Raw genomic sequence first — 25,354 nt, 5'->3', positions numbered from 1 at the left:
GCAGTTTGCGGGATCCCTTCTAGACACCTGCCGCACCTTGCCGGTTGAGAGGCAGAAACTCCCCAAAGAAAGACATTAAAGACATTAAAGATGGACCGAGGAGACAAGCCCAGCGCTGGGATCTGCAGGTTCTGTGGAGAAGCATTCACTCTGCCTGGTAGGACATTTACATCCATTTAAATACACTTTAACGCTCCGTTATATCGAGTTTTATGATCACTGAACTTACCGAAATACGTCCATGAACTTCTGATAGCATGCTAGGTGGTAGCAGCTAGCAGCCGTTACAGTCCAGGCAGGTGAGGGTCAGGGATTAGGGGTCAGGGGTCAAGGGTCAGGGTGAGCAGCTCATTCAAAGTCCTGAAGTCAGTAGCTGAAATAAAACGAGTTAAATACAATTAATAATCATATAAGCTATTGATTTGTTTCAACCTCGCTGGAGGTTGTTGATTTCCTCTGCGATGTGCTAAGCTAACGTTAGCTAACAGAACTTCAGCTCCACGCTGCATCGAGAACTTCACATTACAACATGGCATAGTACAGAACAGTTCACAACTACAAGGGAACAGACACGCCTGGGAATTGGTGTACCGTACATAAGAAAAAAAACACAAAAAAAAACTATTTTCCAGACTTTTTTTTTTTTCTTTTTTTGGACTTTTTTACAGGACATTTTTCAAACTTTTTTTTAACCGGATTTTTTTCGGACTTTTTTTTCGGACATTTTTCAGACTTTTTTTACCGGATAATTTAAAAAATAAATAAAAATATATACATTTGGAAAAATTAAACAGAAGACTAAATAAATAAGGGAATTAATACAATGATAAATGAATGAAGAAGCAAATTAAAACAGAAATATCAATTTATGTCACATTTTATCAATTAATTAATGGCTATATTTATTTTTAATATTTTTGCTGCATTTAATGACTTATTTATTGAGTCATTTATTTATTTATTAATTTATTTTAGATTTTGGCAGGTTCCGAAAAAAACAAAACTATTTTTCAGACTTTTTTTTTTATTTTACATTTTTCAGATTTTTTTTTTCATTTTTTGGACTTTTTTTTTTTTTTCCAGACTTTTTTAAATCGGACATTTTTCGGACTTTTTTTACCCGACATTTTTCAGACTTTTTTTTTTTTTTCATTTTTTGGACTTTTTTACCAGACATTTTTCAAACGTTTTTTTTTTTTTTAAGACTTTTTTTAATCGGACATTTTTCAGACTTTTTTTACCGGAAATTTTTCAGACTTTCTTTTTTTTTTTTTTAATCGGACATTTTTCAGACTTTTTTTTTTTTTTTTTTTCAGACTTTTTTTCCGGACATTTTTCAGATTTTTTTATCACACATTTAAAAAATAAATAAAAATATATACATTTGAAAATAATAAAAATAAATAAGGGAAAATTAAACAGAAGACTAAAAAATAAGGGAATTAATACAATGATAAATCAATAAAGAAGCAAATAAAAAAAAAAATCAATTTATGTCACATTTGATCAATTAATTAATGGCTATATTTATTTTTAATATTTTTGCTGCATTTAATAACTTATTTATTTATTTATTTATTGAGTCATTTATTTATTTATTCATTTATTTTAGATTTTGGCAGGTTCCGTCCTCCCTAGTTACCATCAACATCTTGAGTTTGTGCCTTTTCTTCTATTGAATATCTCACATGACTATACATTGCGTTAGCAGAACAGCTGAATTAAATTGTATAGAGTCAAGTTTGAATCAACACATCTCAGATTTTGACAAATGTGTCTATTGTTTTCGTATGGGATTATGGACCATCATTTTTTACACAACAATGCAGTACTAATAATAATCGATAACATGTCATACTCACAAATGAATTATACAACTACTAAACATGTGATGCATTGATAGTAGTATATATGCCAGCTTTTATGGCAGTGCAGTTCATTTAACATTCTTTTAGATTCTTATCATCTAATAGTTGCTGCAGAGCAGATGACAAGGTCAACCCCCTTATCAGTGCAAGAATTCATGTTTAGATTGTATTATTTCATTACCCTGATGTTGCATTATTCCTGCTTGTCTTTATTGTGTATTTCTTTTTCCTTTTCAGAGGATGAAGTAGACGGCAACCTCCCTCGAATGCTTTTATGTAGCCACATCTACTGCACATCTTGCCTGATGTCCATTCAATGTGACGGTGCCATTAGATGTCCAGAGTGTGAGGTAGGGCTGCACAATATGAGGAAAATATGCGATGTGCAATATCATTGTTCAATATTACGATGGCGACGCAGTTGTGCAGCTCTAAATTTGCAAGTTCAAGGCTGCAAATGTTTAAGTGGTAGGATGACAATGAAAAAAACAAAGCTCACTCTCTGCAGGTTGAGTCCACTCTTCCTGAAGCCGGGGTGTTTGGCCTGCAGGAAGATAGCAGAATCATTGGCCTCATCTACACTTCTAAAATGAACAAGATGAAAAGGTAAAATGTCATTTTGAATGTTCGATGAACCGCACTACTGACAGATCTGTAGTTTAACAAATCATCTCAACAACTTTGGCCTCCTCTTTGTGTAATCAGATTGCATAATATAAGTATTTGTAATCTCCTGAAGGTGTGGAAGATCAAAGAATCGCAAAAGGTACAACTTGTCACCATCAACAGACAGCAGCCACGCCAGTACCGAGGACGTAGAGCAGGTATGTTTGGGTGAACACAGGAGTGGCAGATGGGGAATTCTAGTTGTCATGTCAGCCCTAATGTTAATGTTTAAACTGCCTGTCTTAGGGCTGGGCGATATGTACCAAAAATCATATCTCGGTAGGCTGAATGGCGATTCACGATATACTGGATATCTCGGTATTTGCTACTAAGTGGGCTAAATGTTAAGTTGTAAGTCAAAGCCACATGTGAGAACACTTGTATTAAAACCAATATCATATCATATGACGTGGTTTAGCTACCTTTGAGACAAATAATTGAGGACTGCTTTAATTTAACAATATTACAGTGCTATTTTCAACCATTTATTGTTCTGGATTACTCATCTATAAAGTGTTACTTTTTTTGTTAAACAGACCAGATCTGTATTTGGACTAACTGACCACATGTTAAATGGTCACTATCTTGCCTGAAAACATATTAACACTTAATAAAATGACACATATGAATATCTTTAATCGCTCCGCAAGTAATCTGATATTCAATTATATTCAATATGTTTAATATGTCTAGGCCTCTATCTTTATATGTTTCATAGGCTATGCAGTGCTGTCTAAGAATATGCAGTATGTTGCTGTAGAAATAAAGCTTTGATTGAGGAATAAAAATGCATTTGGTATATGCAAAATTTGTATGTTTTTTTTAATTACAATTAATTATTAATGTTACCAATTGATTTAGGAAAGAGCTTACAATTTGCAACCCTAGCTCAAATTCTACTTTGAGCATTTGCATTGCTGCATGGTGACATAAATTTATTGTCCGCTCTTAAATCTGTGAATTGGACAGGAGGATAAAGGCTAAAGTTTTATGGTGAACATAAATGATTCAGATTAAAATGGATAAACTTCTGTTTTATTCAGCCAGCTGATATGGGCAAGATCAAGAAGGTGGTGGATGAGGCGTTGGCCCGGGCTGCAGAAAATCTTACCCTTCTGGACAACATCCATGAGGTGAAAGCTGCACTACACCAACAAAAACTGCATGCACTTTGTAGAACTCGACATTATTTTCAGAAAGGAAAAAGTAGATGAATAAAGAACTTTGTTCTGTGAGTGTTTTTCTGGAGTGTCCAATGTCTATGCTTCATCTGTGCAGACTCTGACGACCGGTCTGGCAGAACAGGTGAAGAGAGAGAGAGCTCGGCTGGAGGTTGAGATCAAGCAAGCTGCAGACAAAGCTTTACATGCTGTTCAAAAGTGGTACGGATATTGAGATGAAACCTGTGATACATACCGGTCTTTTCTTCTCTCTTCAGATTGTTTAAAGGGATAGTTCAGGTGTTTCTCAGTGTAGTTGTATGAGGTACTTCTCTATAGTCTAGTGTATTACCTACAGTAGATGGAGTGTGGAGAAACAGACCAGCATGGGAGCACAGCAATGTGCACAACACATTTTAGACGCCTACAAAAATCAGTTTAAGTGTACGCTATATTTAGAATATCTCACCGTCAGACAGCCCTTTCTGACGGGGAACTGAAGCTGTTATCTATGCTCTCTTCAAAGCCACCAGGCTCCATTGACAACCCTTTAAAACACCAAAGTCACACAATAACACAAACTAACTAACCGATCGAGGCAGCGGTAGACCAGCAACTCCCACGTTCTGCAAAGTAAAATGACTGTTTTTGTCAAAGGAGTCTGGTGGCTTTGAAGAGAGCATAGGTTATAACTCTTGAAAATCAAACAGAATAGTATCAGGTTAGTTCTCAGGTTTTCTGAAGAAAGTCTGTAAAGCGACATTTCTCTTGATGCCTGTCATTTCTTTGTCAACAGGAAGGATGTGCAGTTGAGTAAGCTGACACAACAACTGGATGCCCAATTCTCCACCAGCCAATCAGAGGTGTGCTGTGTCCAGAAGAGGATGAAGGCCCTGGAGATTGCCATGCAAATAGCCAGAGAAGTCCGCCGTGTCCCCTTCCTGGAGCAGTACTGCACCCTGGATAAGGTATGAAATGTTATGCTTATTTACATCCCAACAGATACTTCCAAGTAAATGCTGATTAACACTGGCTGCAGCTTTTACGTTCTTTTTTTCCAACAATTTTCTCCTTTTAAAGAAATAGAGTCAAACAAAATGATTAAAAATACCGTGGCTGCTTTTTATTATGCCGCTTGTTTGTGGGTGACAGGTTCTGGAGACGTTGCAGGCTCCTGTGGATAACCAGTCCCTCGATATGAAATGCATCACTATGGGCTCCGGTTTGAGGTTCGTCATTTGCAGTGTTTTATGATAGACTTTATGTGTTATTTCAACATTGCAACTGTATGTGCACGACACAAATAAACAGCAATAAAAAGTACAATATACTGTATACAACTGAAAAACAGTTTTCCTGCTGTATGAGCTACAGTAGCTAACAACTGGCAACATTAACACACAGACATTTGAAATATTCATGTACTTGCCACTGATCATTTCCCCTGCCCTTCAATTTCCTCTTAATGCATGAAGCATGGGAGGCTGTCCAACGTGACAGGCTTTGACTTCTACTCTATTTGTGTTGTAGCTGTGTTTTCCTGTTAGAAAGTCTGAACCAGAGTCTGACTTTGTCTCTGAAGATGGAAGTCGGCGACCCAAAGATGTGAGTCCTTAAATATCTTCCAATTAGGAGTGGGGCTGTGTATTGTATAAGTAAGGAGATATATTGTGATTTTTTAAAAATCTAATTTTAGGAAAACTGACATGGTATAAAGAACACACCATCATATGCATCAAATCTCAGAATTAATTTTGTTATGCAATCAGAACAGTGGGATCTGCATTTGCATTTATCACAGTCCCTGTAACATCATAGCACTACTTTGACAGGACACACACACTGAGAGGTTGCATCTCTTTGCAAATTAAATAAAGTATTGACTGAGTTCATCTTTGCATGTAAACTATTAATTAAAAAGCGGTAGTGTTTTTGAGAATCAATGCAGTATCACAAAATGAAATATCGCAATATTTTCTTACACCCCTAGTTAGGGGTGGGCGATATATCGAATAAACTCGATGTAATGCGAACATTGAGTACAAATTATGACTCGGAGGGCAGGGAGGTGCGTTGGTTTAACAGATTGTGTCACCAAACACACCTGTAACTCTTATCTCATTAAAAAGTAAGATTCACCTGGTGGTGTGGTTAATATATTTTTGATCGGTTAAATTATTAAAGTTAATTAACCGATTACCTAATTACATAAATATTATGTGTGAATGTTTTAAAATGACATTCTTCTTCTTTCATCTGGCTCTTGACTCATGTGGCGTCTGTGTTTTGTCCTCTTGCTGTTCTCTTTTAGCTTGTCCGAGTCTCCACCCAAAGGCCACCAGCCGAGCAGCTCCAACAGGAAGTCCCCCTGGCAGAGTGCAAAGGGCAGGAACAGAAACTGTGTCTCACCGCTGCTCCCCATCCTGCAGAAACCGGACCAGGAGAGCCCGGCAGCTAACAGTCCGTCATCCCGAGGCTCCTCTCCAAGCCCGACGCTTCGTTCCAACCGGTCCAACCGTTCTCGCCAAAGCTCCGCCTCAGACCCTGGATCTCCAGACGTGCTTGTCGAGGAGCTTTTAATCGAGGGACAAGAGAAGAACGGTGTGTTTGACTTTGATTTAAATAATGTCGGATCCAATCGGAACATTAAGTCTTTTATGATGGAGGTTAAACGCTTTGTGTCTTTCCTCAGCTCTCCCTCCCACCGGTCCTGAGCTGGCTAATGACAAATGGAGAATCCACAGGAGAAGGAAAAATCAGTCGTTTGTCAGTAGGAGGAATGGTAGGAAGAGTCAACTGTTTAATCCTATAGTTGTGTTGTATATTTATAACATGATACAACATTGGCCTGGATATAAGACAACCCACATTTTAAGACAGCCCCTTTCTTTGTCTAATTTTTACAGTCTCAAGATGTTCAGCTTCAAATCTTCTCACGTGACATTTTGTGACTTTCGACAGATTAATCTCAGTGGTGGTAAAACCCCTAATGTCTAGTTCACACTACACAACTTTAGCCCTGATTTTCTGCCCCAGATCTGAGGCAAATCGCCGTTGGCTCGCCGCTCATACATCGGCGCTCGAGCGTCTTGTGTGAACTGCTCAAAGACGAGAGCCAAGAGGCTCACGGACACATTTCAGATAACTAGCATGCTAAATATCTGGACCTGTCGGGGACTCGGGCCACGAGCTACAACCAATGAGAGCGCGAGACACGGGTTGAGGGTAAACCTCGGTGAGGAGGGGTCGCCTGTAACAACAGGAGCTTACTGTATGTGCTGCATTTACAACACGGAGCAAAGTTGTTGTTGCATCTAGAGGAATAAATAGTAAAAAAAGAGTGTGGAAACCTTTTGTCCTTTTTCTCTCTTATCTCTGCCTACTCCCTTGTTTCCTCTCACCCCTACTACTACCGCCTCCCTCCCTCTCTGATTCTCCTTGCTCCTCTCTCCTAGTCACCCAGTGGGTGGTGGTAAGCCATGTTGTGAATCCAAGTCACTTCTACGTCCGCTACGTGGCCGAGAAGAGGGAATTCGAGATCCTATCTAAGAAGATCAACCACATGTGCTGCAGAGACAGTTGTCGCTTCACTTCCAGAGACACAGTGGAGACCGGTGTGTGTGTGTGTGTCCTCATGAAGACAATAATAAATATATACATACATATTTGCATAAAGCAGCATATTTGCCCACTCCCATGTTGATAAGTGTATTAAATACTTTTCTTATCTCCCTTTAAGGTTCATTTTGATCAAATAAAAAATGTGTGATTAATCATGATTAACTATGGACAATCATGCAATTAATCGCGATTAAATATTTGAATCGATTGACAGACAGTTTATATTATAAACCATAATTAACCTTCTGGTTTCTTAAGGGTTCTGTCCTCGGGAGAACACTCTTAAAACTGTAAATTGAGCGCTATTATTATTAAAAAAAACTAATTGTGATAAAATTTTTGGCCATATCATCCAGCCCTGTTGTTTCCATATAGCAATGATGATTCAGCTGTCATTTCTACTCTGTGCTCCTCTCCAGGCTCCATGATCTTTGTGAAGTGGAGGGAGGGACTCTGGAGTCGGGCCACTGTGGTTGAAATCTTGCAGAACGGATGCGTGGAGGCGGTGAAATCCTGCCCAGTGACCCAGCTGGCCAACATCCGAGTCTTCTTCCTCGACTGTGGCCTCGGCAGAACCCTCACCATGCAGAGGTACACACATGAATAGACAGAAGGTTTACTGCGTTTCCACAGGTTGAAAATGGAGGCTTGCAGCTCGGGCAGGGACGGAAGCCATTTTAAAGACCCTGGACAGGTCTAGATCTGAATTTGAAATATATATCTGCATAATTTGCATATTTTTTTCCCATATAATCCAGAACCGTATCCCTTTCTGTACTGAATAACTGAAAGATGCAAGTCATTATATCATGTTATTGAAATATATCAGCAAAACATCTTAACATCTCAGCATTGCTTCAGTTTAAAGAGATCATTCCACCAATGTGTTTTGACTGATGCCTATTTCTTCTGAGCTCCACTCTTGTCTCTCACCTTCTCCAGTGAGGACGAGACCACTGAGTCTTCACTGAAGGCTGTGAACGGCCTCCTGAGGAAGGTGGGTGAGGAGCTGAAAGCGGAGCTGCGTTACTTTGTTCCTCAGGCCATCAGATGTTCACTCAAGGACCTGGTCCCCTACGACCTGGTAAGACCACTGAGACTTCTCTGATGAGGGACACAAGAAAAGCTCTCGAGTTTCAAACATTTCAGAAAACACATTAAGGAAAGCAAAAATTAGGGCTGTCAAAGTAAACACGATAATAACACAAATTCATTTTAACGTCACTCATTTCTTTAACGCAACTTGCGATTTTTAGGTTGCATGATCCTATTCATCATAATTTAGCTGGGTACTGTAGTTTTTTGTCAAACATTACTCAAAAAATGAATACATTTAGTATTAGTTGGGGACTATTTTTTACAACAATGGATCTCTATGACACAGAGGAATAACATATATAGAACTTTAGATAATACATTGTTGGTTTTGGTATTTTCATGAAATTTTCAGACTGAAAAAAAAGATCTGAAAAATGTCCGAAAAAAAAGTCTGAAAAATGTTGGACTTCTGAAAATAAAGATCTGAAAAATGTCGGACAAAAAAGTCAGAAAAATGTCCGAAAATAGAGATCTGAAAAATGTCGGACAAAAAAGTCTGAAACAAAAGATCTGAAAAATGTCCGAAAAAAAAGTCTGAAAATAAAGATCTGAAAAATGTCAGACAAAAAAGTCTGAAAAAAAAGATCTGAAAAATGTCAGAAAAAAATGTCCGAAAAAAAAGATCTGAAAAATGTCAGAAAAAAATGTCTGGAAAAAAAAGTCTGAAAAATGTCCGAAACAAAAGATCTGAAAAATGTCGGACAAAAAAGTCTGAAACAAAAGATCTGAAAAAAATGTCCAAAAAGAAAGTCTGAAAAAAAGATCTGAAAAATGTCGGACAAAAAAAGTCTGAAAATGTCGGACAGAAAAGTTTGAAAAAAAAGATCTGAAAAAAAGTTTGAAACAAAAGATCTGAAAAACAGAATATTGCCGGACTTATCCTTTAGGTTGGGATGCAAAGTTTCCACTAACAAGTAAGCTAAAACAAAAGACTGAAAAATGTCGGACAAAAAAGTCTGAAACAAAAGATCTGTCATTGTTTTGTTTAGGGCTGTCAAAGTTAACTCGATAATACTATGAAAACAAGATGTTTTTTTCTTATCTTGGTAAAAGTGCTCTTGGCTACTCTTAAAATGTTTTCTTACCTAACAACAAAATAAGAAAACATTGGTTTATCCCAGCATTGGTTCTAACAAAATAAATACAAATCGTGGATACTAAAAACAAAATAAGAGATTTGTTGGTATATTTCTTTCTGCTTGAGGTCTGTTGTTTCTTAAAAGGATGTATTTAATATTGCAGTGTTTTGTCTTTGATTTGTTTTGTGAAATGTAGTGTTATGGTGTTATGTGTTTTGCAAACGCAGCAGCAGCAGCAGTAGTAGTAGGAGGTGTGTTTACTGTGTGTGTGTGTGTGTGTGTGTTTGTTCAGACGAAGGGCTGGAGTAAAGAGGCTCGGGTTGAATTCGTCAGTGTGGTTGGCTCTGCAGCGGTGGAGATGAGGCCTTTGGGTCAGGACAGAGACTCTCTGTTGGTGGACCTGAGGAAAGCTCCCATGGACCAGTCCAGTGATCTGCCCATCTCTGTCAGAGAGTACCTTGTCTTCATTGAAGTGGCCAGGTACACATGTGCTAATTACCAGGAAGGATTATCACGTTATTGAATATATATAATTTCTGAATATGGAGCCCTGCTACTTAAGTCTAACTCTGGCTGTGCTCTTCCAGATATTATTCTCCAGTGAAGTTGGGCAGGAGGCCTCTGCTGTACTACCCTCCTAAATATCCCAAGATCAACACAGAGCTCAACGCTGTGGTGTCGCACATCAACGACCCTGCTGACTTCTACATCCAGCTGGTACTAAATATGCACTATAGTGTATTATTCCATCATTGCAAATATGTGAAATCGCTTGAAAAGCTGTTTGGTGTAATGTCGGCATTAGATTAACTAGAGACTAGAAATGTTAGCTTTTTACTAACTTCGTCCTTTTTATTGTCACTACATTTTTTTTATGTCTCTCTTTTTCTTTTTCATTCTTTGTCGATTCCCCCCCCTCCCTCTCTCCCACCAGGTTGATAACATGGAGTTTGTGTTGCTCTCAGCAAAGCTCCAGGATTGTTACGATGCGACGACAGTGACTGGAGAAGATGACCTCAACATCTACTGCCCCGTCATAGAACAGGCCTGTGTGGCTCGCTATGAGGACAAGTTGTGGTACAGAGCTCAGGTCATAGGTGAGAGAGAGAGAGAGAGTGTCACAGGATGGAATAAATGTCTGTTTTACCAGTGGGTATTTCTTTTTTTAAATTCTTTATATAACTGTACGTTAGCTGTGAGCTAGCCAGAAACGGATGCACCAACTGTGTCTGTCTCTTTGGGTGCAACCGAGTATAAACACGTGCAGCTCCAGTTGTGGTTTCACATCTTCCACCTGTCTTAGATTTCAAGATTTCATTGCATTTTTCAGAATCCCTTCAGTTTACAGTATACAATATAATATTCATTTACACTACATGTTAAACTTTATTTCCAGTTCCTGTAAAAACACTGACACGTCTTCCTAACATACAGCAAGTGAGCAAATACCGTCAAATGGAGCACGAGAGATTGAACCTGACCCCGTCAGGTGGTTTGTTTCACAGAACCCTCAGAAAAACCTTCGTTGGAAACTGTTTGGAAAAGTGCAGACACTTCCAAAAAATACTTGGCTGGTGATAGCATGAACCATCTGTTAATCAAAGGAAAGTGAAACATCGCCTTCAGTGCCGTCCCTTGCTCTTCTTTCAATGAAGAAATACTCTTGAGTTCTGATAGAACTGATGCTATTGCAGCTACGCTAACCTCTTCAGAAGCTGCCATTGCCTCTCTGTGTCGTCTCTCACTATGGTCTCGCCGTCTCACACACCTAAACCACGCCCGTAGCTGTAGTAGCTCCTCACAGGACGATGATTGGTCCGTGCTCTGGCGAGCTGGACACAAACGCTTCACTTGAAGTCTGACTAGATGGATATCGTGACATTTGATCCTGCAATTCTCGCGTGATCTCGTGACATCGCGAGAACCCAGCCGCCGTGCAAGGTTAACGAAAACAAAAAGAAAAATTGTCCAGATATACTACGAGCGATGTCACTCTCTGTTACAAAGAGAGAGTGATATTGATTGATGTCAGTTACTGTCGCCGTCAACTTTCATCAATGAAGATAGGTTGGAGGCGGAGCAGCTGCACGAAACTTGAGCATTTTTCAAACAAGCAACACGTCGCTCAGCCTGTTCGCTGACGCAAGGAGCAGAGTCTGGGACTGGGGCTACTTGCAAGCTAACGTTAGCTACTTGAATGTTTGCTATTAACCAACGAGCTAACTGTACATTTCAGCTGAAGATTGCTGACTTCAATCATATAAATTGACACGTGTTGAAGGTTAGAACATCTTCACTGGGAAACAATCTGATGTTCGCATCGCGTCCAGTTGGGAAGAGGTTTGAATGCTGTGGATGACTGACACTGCCGTCCCGATTTGTCGGCTGAAGGGTTACTTCACAAACTAACCAGAAGTGGAGCACACTAAAGTAACCGTGATGTGTTTCGTGTGTTTTTATAGGTCATCCGGGGGGCAGAAAAGTGGAGGTGCGGTACGTTGACTTTGGCAATAAGAAAATCTTGTCAGTCAGCGACTTGAGGAAGATCAAGGACGAGTTCTTTGCCCTTCCTTCCAGGGTGAGAACACAGCGTCTCACTCATCAACTGATATTTATTTCCTGTGCCATGCCGTGGAAAACAGGCATTTGACCATCCTAACTAAAAATCCTAAAGATTCTTGATAACATCTAGATACTGTAAGCTGCAATCAGGCTGTTCGTTTATTAAAGTTGGCAGAGATTAGTTCCTGGACATAGTTTAGCTTCCTGTACATGCTTAATAATAGTCCTCCAAAATCCTGTTTACATTGCATTATTTTATTTAGTCGTATGTTTATATTCTTTACATTCTTGAAGAGTGCTGGGTTAAGTCAACAGGAAGTGTCTCTTCTGCTCTTCCAGGCAATCCACTGCCGTTTGTCAGATGTGATTCCTGTGGATGGAGACACGTGGAGCGATGCCTGCAGCAACCGATTCATCAGCCTGGCTCACCAGAAACTGGTCACCATTGTGGCTACAGGTACTGTGTGCACGGCCGAAGAGTCTAGAAGCAAAGAGACGAAACTCTGGTGCTGTGTCGCCATGTTGGACCCACAGACCCAGAGGAACACAGGAACGAACAATTGACTTTCACTTCTTATCAATATACGTTGTTTGGCGTGGCTGTGTGTGAATTAGTAGTAACATGAAGTATTTGTGTGATTCTGACCTCTTTGTCTGTCAGATGCTAAGCTTGTATTTTTGATACTCCTGACTTTGTTTTTATCACCATATTTATTCTCTTCCTTGCACCCCTTCCAGTAAAAGTCCCTAAGTCTGAGCCTCTGCCGGTCAAACTGTTTGAAAGCGGCCTGAACGGACCGCTAGACGACATAGCTGAGCTGCTCGTCAAAGAGGAGCTGGCCTCCTTCAAAGAGGAGCGGGATTCCTCCAAAGAGGGGTGAGACTTCAACAATGTTACACTTCACCAGTGTTGTTGCAGTCAGATGTGATGAACCACATCTGAGGGCTAATAATGTAAATGGTGTAGGGGGGAAATGAATATCTGATTGGTAGTGTAATCTGCAGATACTTGGATGTCCTATGACCCACTCTCTCCTCCTCCTCCTCCTCCCCTTCTGCAGACTGAAGTCCACGGATGGTGGTGAGGAGTCTGCCATATGGGATTCTCCGCTTGAGCTCGGCTCGGTCACGGAGGGCGTTGATGACGCGGACCAAAATGTCCCCGAGGAGCCGCTGGAGTTTCAGCCTCAGCTTCACCTCCCCGATCAACTCAAAGACCTGAAAGTGAGAGTCAGCCACGTCAAGTCACCGAGCAGCTTCTACGTCCAGTTCTCCCAGTACGACTCTCAGCTCAAAAGGTCAGCAGTTAAAAACCAAAACCATGATTTTAAAACGAGCTATATGTGAGTAAAATTCTGACTGTCGATAAATGACTTTAAGCAGTTTATTAAGCAAAGATGACAAACTTTAGCTGGTTATGGCTTCTTAAATGTGAAGATTTGCTGATTCTCTCTTTTTTATATTGTTGTGAATTGAATGTCTTTAAATTCTTTGCAGTGATAGTAGGAAAAAAACAAACAATTCAAAGTCTGTTTCAGGGTGTGTGAGATGGTGAAGAAGGAGTCTGCGCTCATGGAGCCCCAGGATGTGGTGTGGAAGGCAGACATGTACTGTGCTGCTCACATTAACGGGGTTTGGGAGAGAGGACAGATCTGCTCTGATGTCACATCCAGCAACATTGCAGAGGTATAAAAACTGTTTCTCCCAAAGAAAGTAGAGTTTGTCTACCGTTACTTCACAGGAACATTTGAGTCCGTACGTCAGGGTTTTGGTATTTGTGTCCTCGTTTTACGATGATATGCTTCTGGGCTGCAATGTGAAAAGTCACAGGAATATTACCCATCGTACTGAAGAGAACGTTAGTTCATTCATTAAACGGTTTTATGACTTAAAGAGTCTTTGAATTGATAGCAGTGACTCTCTCTCTCTCTCTCTCTCTCTCTCTCTCTCTCTCTCTCTCTCTCTCTCTCTCTCTCTCTCTCTCGTGTACCAGGTGATGCGCTGTGACCACGGCAGCACAGCGAAGCTCCACGTCAGCAACCTGCACCCCCTGTCATCCTCCTTGACAGGCTCTCTGGCACTGGAGTGCACTCTCACAGACATCAGGTTACACACACACTGTATTTAAATATAGATATATATAGCTGTCAGTGTGCTGACTTGACTATGACTTGCCCCAAACTGCATGTGATTATCATAAAGTGGGCATGTCTGTAAAGGGGAGACTCGTGGGTACCCATAGAACCCATTTACATTCACATATCTTGAGGTCAGAGGTCAAGGGACCCCTTTGAACATGGCCATGACAGTTTTTTTCTCGCCAAAATTTAGCGCAAGTTTGGAGCGTTATTTAACCTCCTAGTAGTATTTGTATCTTCATTCTACCTTTAAAACTGAGCCTGCTACAACCGAAAAAACTAAACTTGCGTCAAAGAAATTTGCACTAACGCGTTAATTATCACGTTAACTTTGACAGCCCTATTTCATACGTCTAGTGTCGATGTAATTAGGACCCGAGCACCGACAACGTAGGTCCGAGGACTTATTGAACTTCAAATGATGATGATGATGATTATTTATTTATTTCATTATTTTCTTTATATATATATATATGCATATTACACTATATACATATATATGCATATTACTCTATAGGTCAATCGGGTCCTCGAGTTCAGTTCGGAGGCCCTGATTGAGCTCCTTCAGAGCTTGGAGCTTTCCTAGGCTGGTTTTGTGAGCCACTGTGAGATCCATCACCTCGTCCTGCAGGGTGTTATTTTCCTCTTGAAGAAGCGTAGTTTTCTCAACTTTTTTCTGTAAGGACCGCATTTGGACGAGAACCTCTTCCTGCAGGTTGTGGTTTTGCTCTTGAAGGAAGCGGTTTTCCTTCTGCAAGGTGTTATTTTCCTGTTGAAGCAGCGTAGTTTTCTCCGCTTGTTTCTGGAGGGACCCCGTTTGGACGAGCACCTGATCCTGCAGGGTGGTATTTTCATCCTGTAAGGTGCGGATGTCCTTCTGCAGGGTGCTGTCGTTCTCCTCCAGGAGCTTATTCAAGTCGTCCACTTGTTTCTGGAGGAACTCGTTTTGGTTGATCTGTCTGAACACTTCGGTGTTATTCTGGGTCAGCTTCTCCTGCAGGATGCGGTTCTCCTCTCGCAGGGTGCTGTTTTCACCCTGCAGGGTGCCGTTTTCCTCGTGAAGCAGAGTAGTATTCTCCACTTGTTGCTGGAGGGACCCCGTTTGGACGAGCAGCTGATCCTGTAAGGTGCTGTTTTCATCCTGCAGGTTGCTATTTTCCCACTGAAGAAGTGCAGTATTGTCCACTTGTTGCTGGAGGGACCCAGTTAGGAGCATCAGTCTGAGCACTTCATTCTTAAGGTGCTTCACCTGCTCCTCCTCACAACTCCGGTCGACCTCAAGTGAAGCGAGTTGCAGCTGAAGATAATAACTTTGATCTCTTTCAGCCTGGAGCTCTGCAGAGAGCTGTTGATAGCTGATCGCTGTGAGGTCCTCGTAGACTTGTTGCTGGTCCATTGTTCTTGTGTAGATGCAGTCTGTCATCGATGAACAGTTTGCCTCAATTGAAAATTCGCTCTCTCTGTCACAAAGGTGTGATCTCGAGTTCGATTCTCAGTTCAAATGGTTGGTTCATGTCTTGAGAGGCACATGTAAACTTCCCAAACTTTGGCTTTATGACATCACAAAACACTTGTAGCATTCGATGATGTCATCAAAGAACTTGTAGCATTCCATGATGTCATCAAAATCTCTTGGAGCATTCCATGTCATTAAATCTCTTGGAGCATTCCATGATGTCATCAAATCTCTTGGAGCATTCCATGATGTCATCAAATCTCTTGGAGCATTCCATGATGTCGTCAAATCACTGAACATTTTTTTATATACTTTTTTTAATGTACAGATGTTCATATACAGAAGTACTAACAGACATGGACAATTAAAAAAAAAAGTCACATATTACAACATCGTACATTACAATCAATTTACATTTGTCACATGTTCCATATGTTATTATAGCCTAAGTGTCTGACAGCATTATGGAAGGACCCTTCAGAGAAACACAGCGTTTTTCTTTACCTTTCACTTGATCCGGTCTGTTTGTTATTGCGTCCGAGTCCTGCTCAAGGAGCTCAAGCCTCGTTGTGAAATCTGAATATCTGGATACTAGAGAGTCAGTCTTTCATGGTTCACTTTTATTCTCACCTTGACTCCTTCTCCTTTTCTGTCTTTCAGGCCAGCAGGAGGCCGATCCACCTGGACGGCTACAGCCTGCGACTTGATCTCCTACTACCTGACCGGAGCCTCGGCTGTCGTGACCATCAAGGTCTTCCTCTCATCGTCATGCCCGCATTTCTTTCTCCCTTTCCTTTTGCTCAAGTTTCCTTTCTCTACATATCGTAGTTTGTAAAGACGAATCATTTCTTCGAGTCAATGTCTACAGCAGTGCTCTTGAATACTCTTTGCTCTCCACTATGCACCTCTTTTCTTTGTTGCTGCACTGACCTAGTTTCAGCGTGTGTCCCTCTCCTCTTCTTGTTGTCCAGGAGGTGACAGATGAGCGTCCATGTCCCGTCACGCTGTTCTGCTCCAATAAGATGGGACAGTTCGTCAGCATCGCAGACTTTCTGGTCAGCGAGGGCCTCGCCCTCAGGGAGAGAAAACCAAGGTGTGTGTGTGTGTGTGATTATTAGACTTTATCGGTCTTAAATAACATAAGCAACCTTTCTTTTATCTTTCTTCTCCATACTGTATATCTCTTCCTGGTAGACATGTTTTATCTACTTTTGATGATCATTATAATCTTCATTTTGACTGTTTTGCTAACGGCCGCAATGCTCAGATTTGTACAATATTTTAGAAGCTTGTCATTATCTGTTTGATAGCCAGTACTTTGTGCCGATAGTCAGTGGCTGATATTCTGTTTTTAATGTCCATCTATTGTTGGTGTGGACGCCTGTTTTTTTCTTAAGCGTGTTTCTATCCTCTTGCAGAGATGCTGTCGTTCAAACATCTAAAGAAAGTGATGCCCAGTCTCCAGCGAGCGAAACCCAGACTGATGGCTCTGATGCTGAGAAAAAAGAAACTCCCCCAACTCCTTCCGTCATCCCTCTCCCCGCCCCATCTTCCCTTGTCGCCACTCCAAAACCAGCCCCCCGCACCATCATGTCTGCTGAGAAGGTGATATCACAACACAAACACTCTCTGAGCAGGAAACCGTTTCTATCCACCTGGATTCTGTGTAAATACAAAAATACATGTTATGCTAAATGCAGTACCTGTGAGGGTTTCTGGACTATATCTGTCATTGTTTTGTGTTGGTAATTGATTTCCAATAATAAATATATACATACATTTACATAAAACAGCATATTTGTCCACTCCCATGTTGATAAGAGGATTAAATACTTGATAAATCTCCCTTTAAGGTACATTTAGAACAGATAAATAATGTGCGATTAATCACGATTAACTATTTTAATCGATTAACAGCCTTAATATTTACAAATCTGCATACGCTTCTTAACCTTTTTTTGTCCAAATTAAATATCAATGACATTCATAGAACCCATTTTCATTCAGATATCTGGAGGTCAGAGGTCAAGGGACCCCTTTTAAAACGGCCAGTTTTTCCTCGCCAAATTTTAGCGTAACTTTGGAGCGTTATTTAGCCTCCTCCCCGTTAAGCTAGCACGCCACGGTTGGTACCGATGGATGTCTTAAATTGTCTAGTTTCATATGATACCAGTTTTTTCGCTAGCTTTAAAACCGAGCCCGCTACAACCTCTGAAAGACAGTAATAACGATACTGCAGGTCTTAGAAGGTTAGACTACATTTGGGACTATTTATTTAGATCTTGCACTGTAACTTTACTATAATTTATAATTTGTGTGTTTTTCATATTTCCTTGGGTTTCTTTTATATATGATCTTGTCCTAATGCCTTTTATGTCTTATTTAAAGCTCTTTGAATTGTCTCATACGTATAAACCTGCCTTGCCTTGTAAAAGATTTGAGGGACATCATGAAGAGAACATTTTTCAGACTCTAAAGTATATAACAAAAACAAAAATACATATATATATATATAAATAGAAAAGTGTACGTGAATAAATATACTTGTGGTTGTGTTGTGTGTGTATGTGCAGGTGAAGACTCAGTTGTACGAGCCCCCAGAGCTGCCGTGCCTCGGTCACATCCAGATAAGTGTTTCTGCCATCGGAGAGGACGGCCTCATCTACACCAGAACACAGAACGCAGGTGCACATACGAGCACATCGTCACTGAGACGATGCTGAAATGATTCTGGTCAGAAAATAGAACGACAGATGAAACTAGGAGCTACATGAGTGTTTGTTTGCTGTGTGTGTCAGAGTGTCAGCTGGAGCAGCTCAGGGAGAGGATCCAGCAGAGCATGAGCACGTTGCCCAGACAGAAGCCCTACACCTGGAAGTCGGTCCTGGGCTGCGCCGTCATCGGACCTGACATGTTGTGGTATCGAGGACAGCTGCTGGAGGTGCTGGGAGGACACGTTAAGGTCAGGAAGACGCTCACTAAACAATCCTTTCCTAGTCGTCCTAGAAGAGACCTTTCATGAACCATTTAAACTAGATTCAACATCCAATAATGATTAAACAACAGACAAATGTATACTTATATATTTTATGTTACCTTGAGAGATGAAAGCCTTTTAAGAAGGCAAAGTTGGTAAGGTGGCTGTCTACACTTTTATCACTAAATACTCGTATATTATAAGGATGTCACGAGAACTTAGATACTTAGATACCGAGTTGATGCCAAAATACTTTGAACTCCGTGTTGAAATGTGCACGAGAGCTAGTTAACGTTAGCCGTTAGCTCCGTTCAGGACTGTGCTGCCTACCGGCTGATAACAGCTAACGCTCACTAGCTCGTTAAGGAGCTGCCATTGATTTACATTATGATGCATTCAGGCTCTATTCAGTAAAATATCATATTGGGCGACGGTTAATTCTAACGTTATCACGATGCGTTCAAATGTAATTTTGTAAAATGTAGTTTTTGGTGAGAAACTTGAATAAATCCAGATGTTTGAAGGAGATGTTTTCAATATAAAATAGATAATAGAGAGGGAGTTATGACCTGTTTAACTTCCTGACTAAAACCAGTATGCTAACGGTAATAAAGGAGTGGATGTTGAAGTACATGGTATTTATTGTTTTACTTTTCTTTTTTACCGTGGTATCCAATTGGGTATTGAAAATCGTGGAATTTCACTGGTATTGGTATTGTCTACTACATTTCTGGTATGGTGACATCCCGATACCGACCACATTATATGCTAAACTGCATATACAGTAAGCCTTTCCTCACAACTCTAATGTCTTTTCTGGTAAATGTTTGTGTGTGTGTGTGTTACCAGGTCCAGTATGTGGACTACGGCCTGGTGGAGAACATCCCAGTGGTCCATGTGTACCCGATGCTGCTGTGTGACGATGTTCCTCAGCTCTGTATGCCCTGCCAGCTGCACAGCATCAACCCTGTAAGAGTTAATGTGTGTTGTGTGTAGGTATATCCAGGTAAACCGTGTTGTATTTCTATGTTTAAATCCATGATTAGTGGAGTGATCTCCTCTCTGTGTCTTCAGGTTGGTGGGAGGTGGCAGCGGGACGCGGTGGCTTTGCTGAGGGAGGTGTTGCTGAACCGCTGTGTGGACATGCAAGTCATGGTAGAGCTACACTCAGTACCTTGTTGTAGTATCACACCTGAAGGAGCTGGCATCCCCTAATGTGTATATTGTGTATATTTGTGTGTGTGTGTTAGGAGCTGCCGGCGGACCGGAGGGGACCCCTCACCGTCGAGCTCTTCTTGGACGGCCTGAGCCTCAGCAGGATCCTGTGTCACCACGAACACGCCACTGTGGACCGGACCGTCTCCACACAGAAGGTCCGTCTGTGTGTTTGTGTTGGTTTACTGTTTCCCAAGATGAAGCAGTGCTGCCACAGTTCACTCAGGAATATGTGTGTTTCTCTGCAGGGACACTCGGTGATGTCTCCAGCCCTCCTCCTGGACGACTGGGACATCGACACCAAGGTACTAGAGTTAGAAGGAAGTTTAAGAACAGTCACTTGAATCCTTTGAACCAGATTTACAACCAGTATTTTGCTTTAACTTCTCATTATGAAGTAATCGTTGATTGCACAATGTAATGGCTGTAGAATAGTGACACTGTCGGTGTTCAGCGTTGCCAGATGTACGATAATTATCGTATTAGTACGACTGTAACTCACTTCATTTTGAACTGAGATTCATGAAATCTGTTTTGTTATAAACGTGAGAACTTGAACATGATACTATGCAGACGCATAGCAGCGACGCACAGCAGCGACGCACAGCAGCGACGCACAGCAGCGACGCACAGCAGCGACGCACACAGCAGCGACGCACAGCAGCGACGCACACAGCAGCGACGCACAGCAGCGACGCACAGCAGCGACGCACAGCAGCGACGCACAGCAGCGACGCACAGCAGCGACGCACAGCAGCGACGCACAGCAGCGACGCACAGCAGCGACGCATAGCAGTGACATACAGCAGCGGCCAAGCGTACATCCGGCCTTGCCTCATCTTCTTCTGTTAAGAGTGTTGCATTATGTCTAGTTCACACTACACGACTTTAGCATTGATTTTCCGCTCCCTGACAAAGGCCTGCCGATGCCTCGCAGACACATACCAGATATCTAACATGCTAAATATCTGGACCTGTCTGGGACTCCGGCCACGAGCTACAGCCAATGAGAGCGTGAGACACGAGTTGATGTGTATGTGCTGCATTTACAACACGGAGCAAAGTTGTTGTTGCACCTAGAGGAATAAATAGTAAAAAAGAGAGTGGAAACAAGCTATTTTTAAACACACGTGCCAACGACAACATCAGCAACGTGTCTCGGGTATGGTATCACGTCATTTACCGTGTATTTCGTGACAAAACGTAGTTTGGAGACGTCATCGGGGATTCCTCCTGGTGAATGATAGTGTAGTAGTGTGTGACCTCCTGTCGCCGGTCAGTCATGTAGTGTGAAATCCACAACGACTTAAAGACTCCCGATTACAAGACAGCAAGTTGTGCAGTGTGAACAGTGCAGTGATCTGATGACTTTGAAAGTTGTGTAGCGTGGACTTAGCTTTACCGCCATCTGCTGGACTGTCCCTTGCCCCGTCTGTTCCGGCGTTGCAACGGCATGTGTGGAAAGGTGCAAGATGTAAATGTTCCTGAATGTAGTATATGTGTGAATAGTGAAGATCACTAGCGGTAGCTGTGTGTGAAAGGGGCTTAAGACTGATGCTGTGTCTCCAGGATCTGAGGGGCCCAAAGGAGCCGATGCTGGGGCCCTTTATCTACCCAAACCTGCCACAGGAGGGGGAGCAGTTTCAAGTCAGGGTCAAGCACCTGTGGACCCCCAACGAGGTAACCACTAACCACAGATTCTCTATTTACCCATGAACGCACTGATGACAGGATAACGTTTAAATGATTACAGATGTCAGCTGTCAGCTATTAACTGGTGATAAATGAAGCTAAACAGATGTTTAAACTGATACTAAATGCTTTATCTGTCCATCTGTCCTGCAGCTGTTCCTGTGGCCTTTGGAGGGAACAGCTGACGTGGAGGTGGATGGAGAGACGCTGGACGAGGCTCTGACCCGGATCAATGCCAACCTCAGCGGTCTGCAGAGACTCACCAACTTCCCTCGGGGTAACATTTCACCGTGTTCACTGCCTGTGTTTCCACGGATGTTAAGAAGTTCCCATCATATCAGCGTTAGCTGGGCATTTATTTACAAAAATGAACAAGTGACAAACAGTCAGTTTTGGAAATGTATGTACATCTTATCTTAAATATTCTGATGCCAGATGGATCTTTGAATATCCTACTGTGATCTGAACCGTTTTTAATCTTTTCATCAAGTGTTCCAGTGGCTTTGCACCTTTTAGTAATGTGAATAAAATTAGTATTTTATCAGAAATTAGATATAGATAGATAGATAGATGGGTAGAATGATTATCAGAAAATACAGTCAAATGTTAGGAAGCATAAATGTAACCAGAGAGAGAATTAGTTGAGTTTCAGTACATGATGTGGAAATATCTGTTCATAATAATAATAATAATAATAATAATAAAGTTTATTTGTATACTCTTATCAAAACAAAGTGCTTTACAGCAAACACATAAAACACAACAATAAAATAAACATTAATGTTTGAATAACCAGGCACGAATAAAGGAAAAAAGAGACGTCAACAATGAAGCAAAAATCACAACTTGTTTTTATCTGACAAAATATTCTGCTTCATCCATATTTGTTGGCGTTTAGCCTTTCAAAAAACAACATTTTCACGGCACCGACGAGTTATATTCATCAAAGAAAGTTGATTTAATACAAAAAGACTAACTCATCTAATACACTGAATCCCTTTATTCAAATTAAGGATTTTGTTTGAGGATTTAAAAAATGTTTTGAGTGAAATATGATGACAAACGTTCAAAGCTTCATAAAAAAAAACCTCAATAGAAGCTTAGAATATAAAACAAATGACACGAAGTACAGAACTAATCGATAGCTAAGAATACAAATAAACCTCAAAATGAAAGGAGAAATGATCTTTGGATAAAGAGAAGTCTTCATGCTGACTTGTTGCTGGTGGTTTCCAGGCGGTCCGTGTCTGGCAGAGTACAGTGATGGGAAGTTCTACCGGGCCAAGCTGATCAAGTTCACCAGCGTGGAGCCCGTCATGATCCTGGTCCAACACGTGGACTTCGGCTCTGACGACACGCTGCCCACCAGCAAGTATGAACTTCACACACTTATTCAGATATCTATAATAAATTTCATTATTTAACCAACAACAGGACGACAACAGTCCTCAGGTCAGGACAGACTTTTAAATGACGTCATGTAAACGTGGTTATTAGAGAAGTCATTAGAGGCTTTCAACGTGTTTGTTGATCTACGGTTGCTATGGATACACTGATGTTGTTGTCGTTCTATCACTTCCTGTCAGGCTGCGTCAGATGTCGGCCGAGCTGCTGCGGTTTCCGTCGCGGGCGCTCAAGGTCAAAGTCTCCGGCTTCAAGGCTCCGAGTGTGAGCAGGCAGGAAGACGTGCTGCCGTACAGCCCCGGGTGGAGCGTGAGGGCGGCGATGGACATGATCGACATGCTGCACGGCAACATCACCGCCTCTGTTGTGGTAAGAAACGCATTTTGTGGCATCCTTTTACATGAACAATGAAGATCTTTAGTTTAGTCTAATGGATGTTCAATATGAAAATATGATGTAGAAACTACAGACACAGCTCTTGGGTGGACTTCTTCCGTCTCTTTACATGATAAATGAGGAAAGGGAGGTCACTCAGGTTTCTGTCCATCGCCATTCTGCGTGCTCCAAACCTCGCCTTCAATTGCCCAAAAGCACATTCAGTCACCATTCAGCCTCCACGTGTTTAATGTGTTCCTGCTTCGGCCTCCTGTGACTGGAACGTTTCTCAAATGTAAAGTAGGAATTAGTCCGGGCAGTGCTAGCAAAATGTAAAAAAGCCAGTAGTCCACCATCTGAGTTATTGTTTCTGGGGCTTGCTTTCTGGGGCTTGCTTTCACAAAGCAACAATGGGCATGAAATGAGGAGAGGACGCCATCATTTCCAAAACGCTCCGTTTTACATGTCCACGCCGATACTTATTACACCGCTTTGTTGAATACTCGATTGTGATTGGTCAATAACTGCGTCCTACTTTCTATTATTTCTTTATAGCAGACTGTTGCTATGTATAACAGACCGTTGCTATGGCCGCAGTTCTGATGTCGGACTCTGGCGGACCGTTTTTGTGTCAAATTACTGATTTCTGAAGTAGCCGAGTAATAAGTGGGATAATGTGGCATCGCCCTGTCGGGGTTTATTTCACAACAATGACCGATTGGCTGTATTTTATCTTTTATAAAGTAACCAGAGCTTTTAAAAATCTGTACCTTAGAAGGCGTTTTCAAAAATAGCCGTTTTTGTGACCCAAAACTCTGTTTGCGTGTGGACAGGGCCTGAGTGTCTTTCAGTGCTTCATCCTCTAAACACCACAGGGTGGCGACTGGAACACACAAGCTGCAAGTTACACTGCTTCTCTGAACTTATATATCACACAAGCGATCATCAAACATCCCATTTGCTTTTCAACTCGCTACTTCAGGCTGCGGCCGACACATGGCCTCTCTTTTGTTCCTGATATCTTAATATTGATTTTGGGACAATGACATGGCTGGATAGAGATTAATTAATGGTCGTATTGGTTTTTTTTTTCTTCTTGTTGTCTGTTCAGGCCCGGGAACCAGAGCTCACAGTGCTGCTGTACAATGAGGATGAAGAGTTGGTCCATCTTCCTCTGGTGAGCAGCGGACTGGCTGAGATCGAGTGAAGCCGAGCAGAGACGACCCTTCAGGGTTCAGTTCATGTAAGTTCTCAGCTTCATTTCAAAACGCTTTTTAAAGGTTTCTCTGAACTTGGATGTTATTTTTACGGAGTCTGATTTGTAAACATCACATTACGTAGATTTCGTTTCCAGACTTTTTATACACTAAACAATTGATCAGTTTAAGGGAAAGTTCGCCACCTTTTATGTGGACGTCCAGTCAGTGCTGATGGTAAATGTACATGTAGGCATGCCGTGTCGGCTCTGCCTACATGTACCAGGATGCATTGCACATGAGCAGCGAGTTTACCACGTCTGATAAATAAACCTTTATACATAATGTCAATGAGCCAGCCCACGTCTAGAATAAAAACTAAACTGATGTTTAAATTTTAATTTTAATTTGAAGCTAGTTTTAAAGTCTGGTGCAGGATCATTTAAAGTTAAACCATGATTTTGATCCTTGTTGGTGCAACCTAGCCTAAATGTTGTAAACAAGTGACACCAGCTGAGTCTTTAGGACCTAAAACAACGAGCTGCTGTTAATAAACTCCCCGTCTCGTCTTCCTCCAGGTTTACTGGCGGACGTCCTGTTTTCTCTTGATTTCCCTCCTTTGTGCTGTTTGACTGCTGATTTTAGTTTTTACATGTTCACAGTGATCCTGTACGGCAGCGTTTTATTTGAAGTTTGTTGTGTTTCAGTGAGCCGTGTTGACGTGGCACTTTGTTTTCTAGTTATTTGACTCGTGTGAGACGGCCGTGTCTGTGTGATGAAGGTGCAGATTAAAACCTTCCAATGCTGTCAAACCTTTCTGACGTGTTTTCTTTAAGTCAATAATATT

At 41.4% G+C, this 25,354-nt stretch overlaps 2 protein-coding genes across 3 annotated transcripts; one reads left to right on the top strand and one right to left on the bottom strand.

Moving 5' to 3' along the window:
* Positions 1–25,319, top strand: rnf17 (ring finger protein 17). Of its 2 annotated transcripts, none has more exons than XM_074657853.1 (38): positions 1–157; positions 2,106–2,218; positions 2,377–2,474; positions 2,608–2,692; positions 3,578–3,667; positions 3,813–3,916; positions 4,491–4,662; positions 4,847–4,923; positions 5,225–5,299; positions 6,006–6,295; positions 6,387–6,476; positions 7,150–7,308; positions 7,735–7,906; positions 8,258–8,399; positions 9,785–9,972; positions 10,080–10,209; positions 10,427–10,589; positions 11,955–12,070; positions 12,394–12,511; positions 12,793–12,931; positions 13,116–13,352; positions 13,593–13,740; positions 14,048–14,160; positions 16,309–16,399; positions 16,620–16,741; positions 17,067–17,253; positions 18,222–18,333; positions 18,447–18,610; positions 19,475–19,594; positions 19,700–19,780; positions 19,876–19,998; positions 20,089–20,145; positions 21,410–21,520; positions 21,686–21,809; positions 22,769–22,904; positions 23,119–23,305; positions 24,423–24,554; positions 25,153–25,319. In XM_074657853.1, the coding sequence occupies exons 1-37, from the start codon at positions 91–93 to the stop codon at positions 24,516–24,518; spliced, it is 4,797 nt and encodes a 1,598-aa protein (XP_074513954.1). In that variant the 5' UTR covers positions 1–90; the 3' UTR covers positions 24,519–24,554; positions 25,153–25,319. The 2 variants fall into 2 exon arrangements, with proteins under 2 accessions (XP_074513954.1, XP_074513953.1); XM_074657852.1 differs by having other exon boundaries at positions 25,086–25,319.
* On the bottom strand, positions 14,670–15,702 carry LOC141781906 (uncharacterized). The gene has a single exon (XM_074657876.1). The coding sequence runs from the start codon at positions 15,613–15,615 to the stop codon at positions 14,704–14,706; it is 912 nt and encodes a 303-aa protein (XP_074513977.1). The 5' UTR covers positions 15,616–15,702; the 3' UTR covers positions 14,670–14,703.
* Positions 25,320–25,354: the final 35 nt, after the last annotated feature.

Source organism: Sebastes fasciatus, chromosome 14 (genome assembly GCF_043250625.1).
Source record: "Sebastes fasciatus isolate fSebFas1 chromosome 14, fSebFas1.pri, whole genome shotgun sequence".
Taxonomy (NCBI): Eukaryota; Metazoa; Chordata; class Actinopteri; order Perciformes; family Sebastidae; genus Sebastes; species Sebastes fasciatus.
Note: the sequence above shows the minus strand (reverse complement) of the source record. Positions and strands in the feature narration are given on the sequence as shown.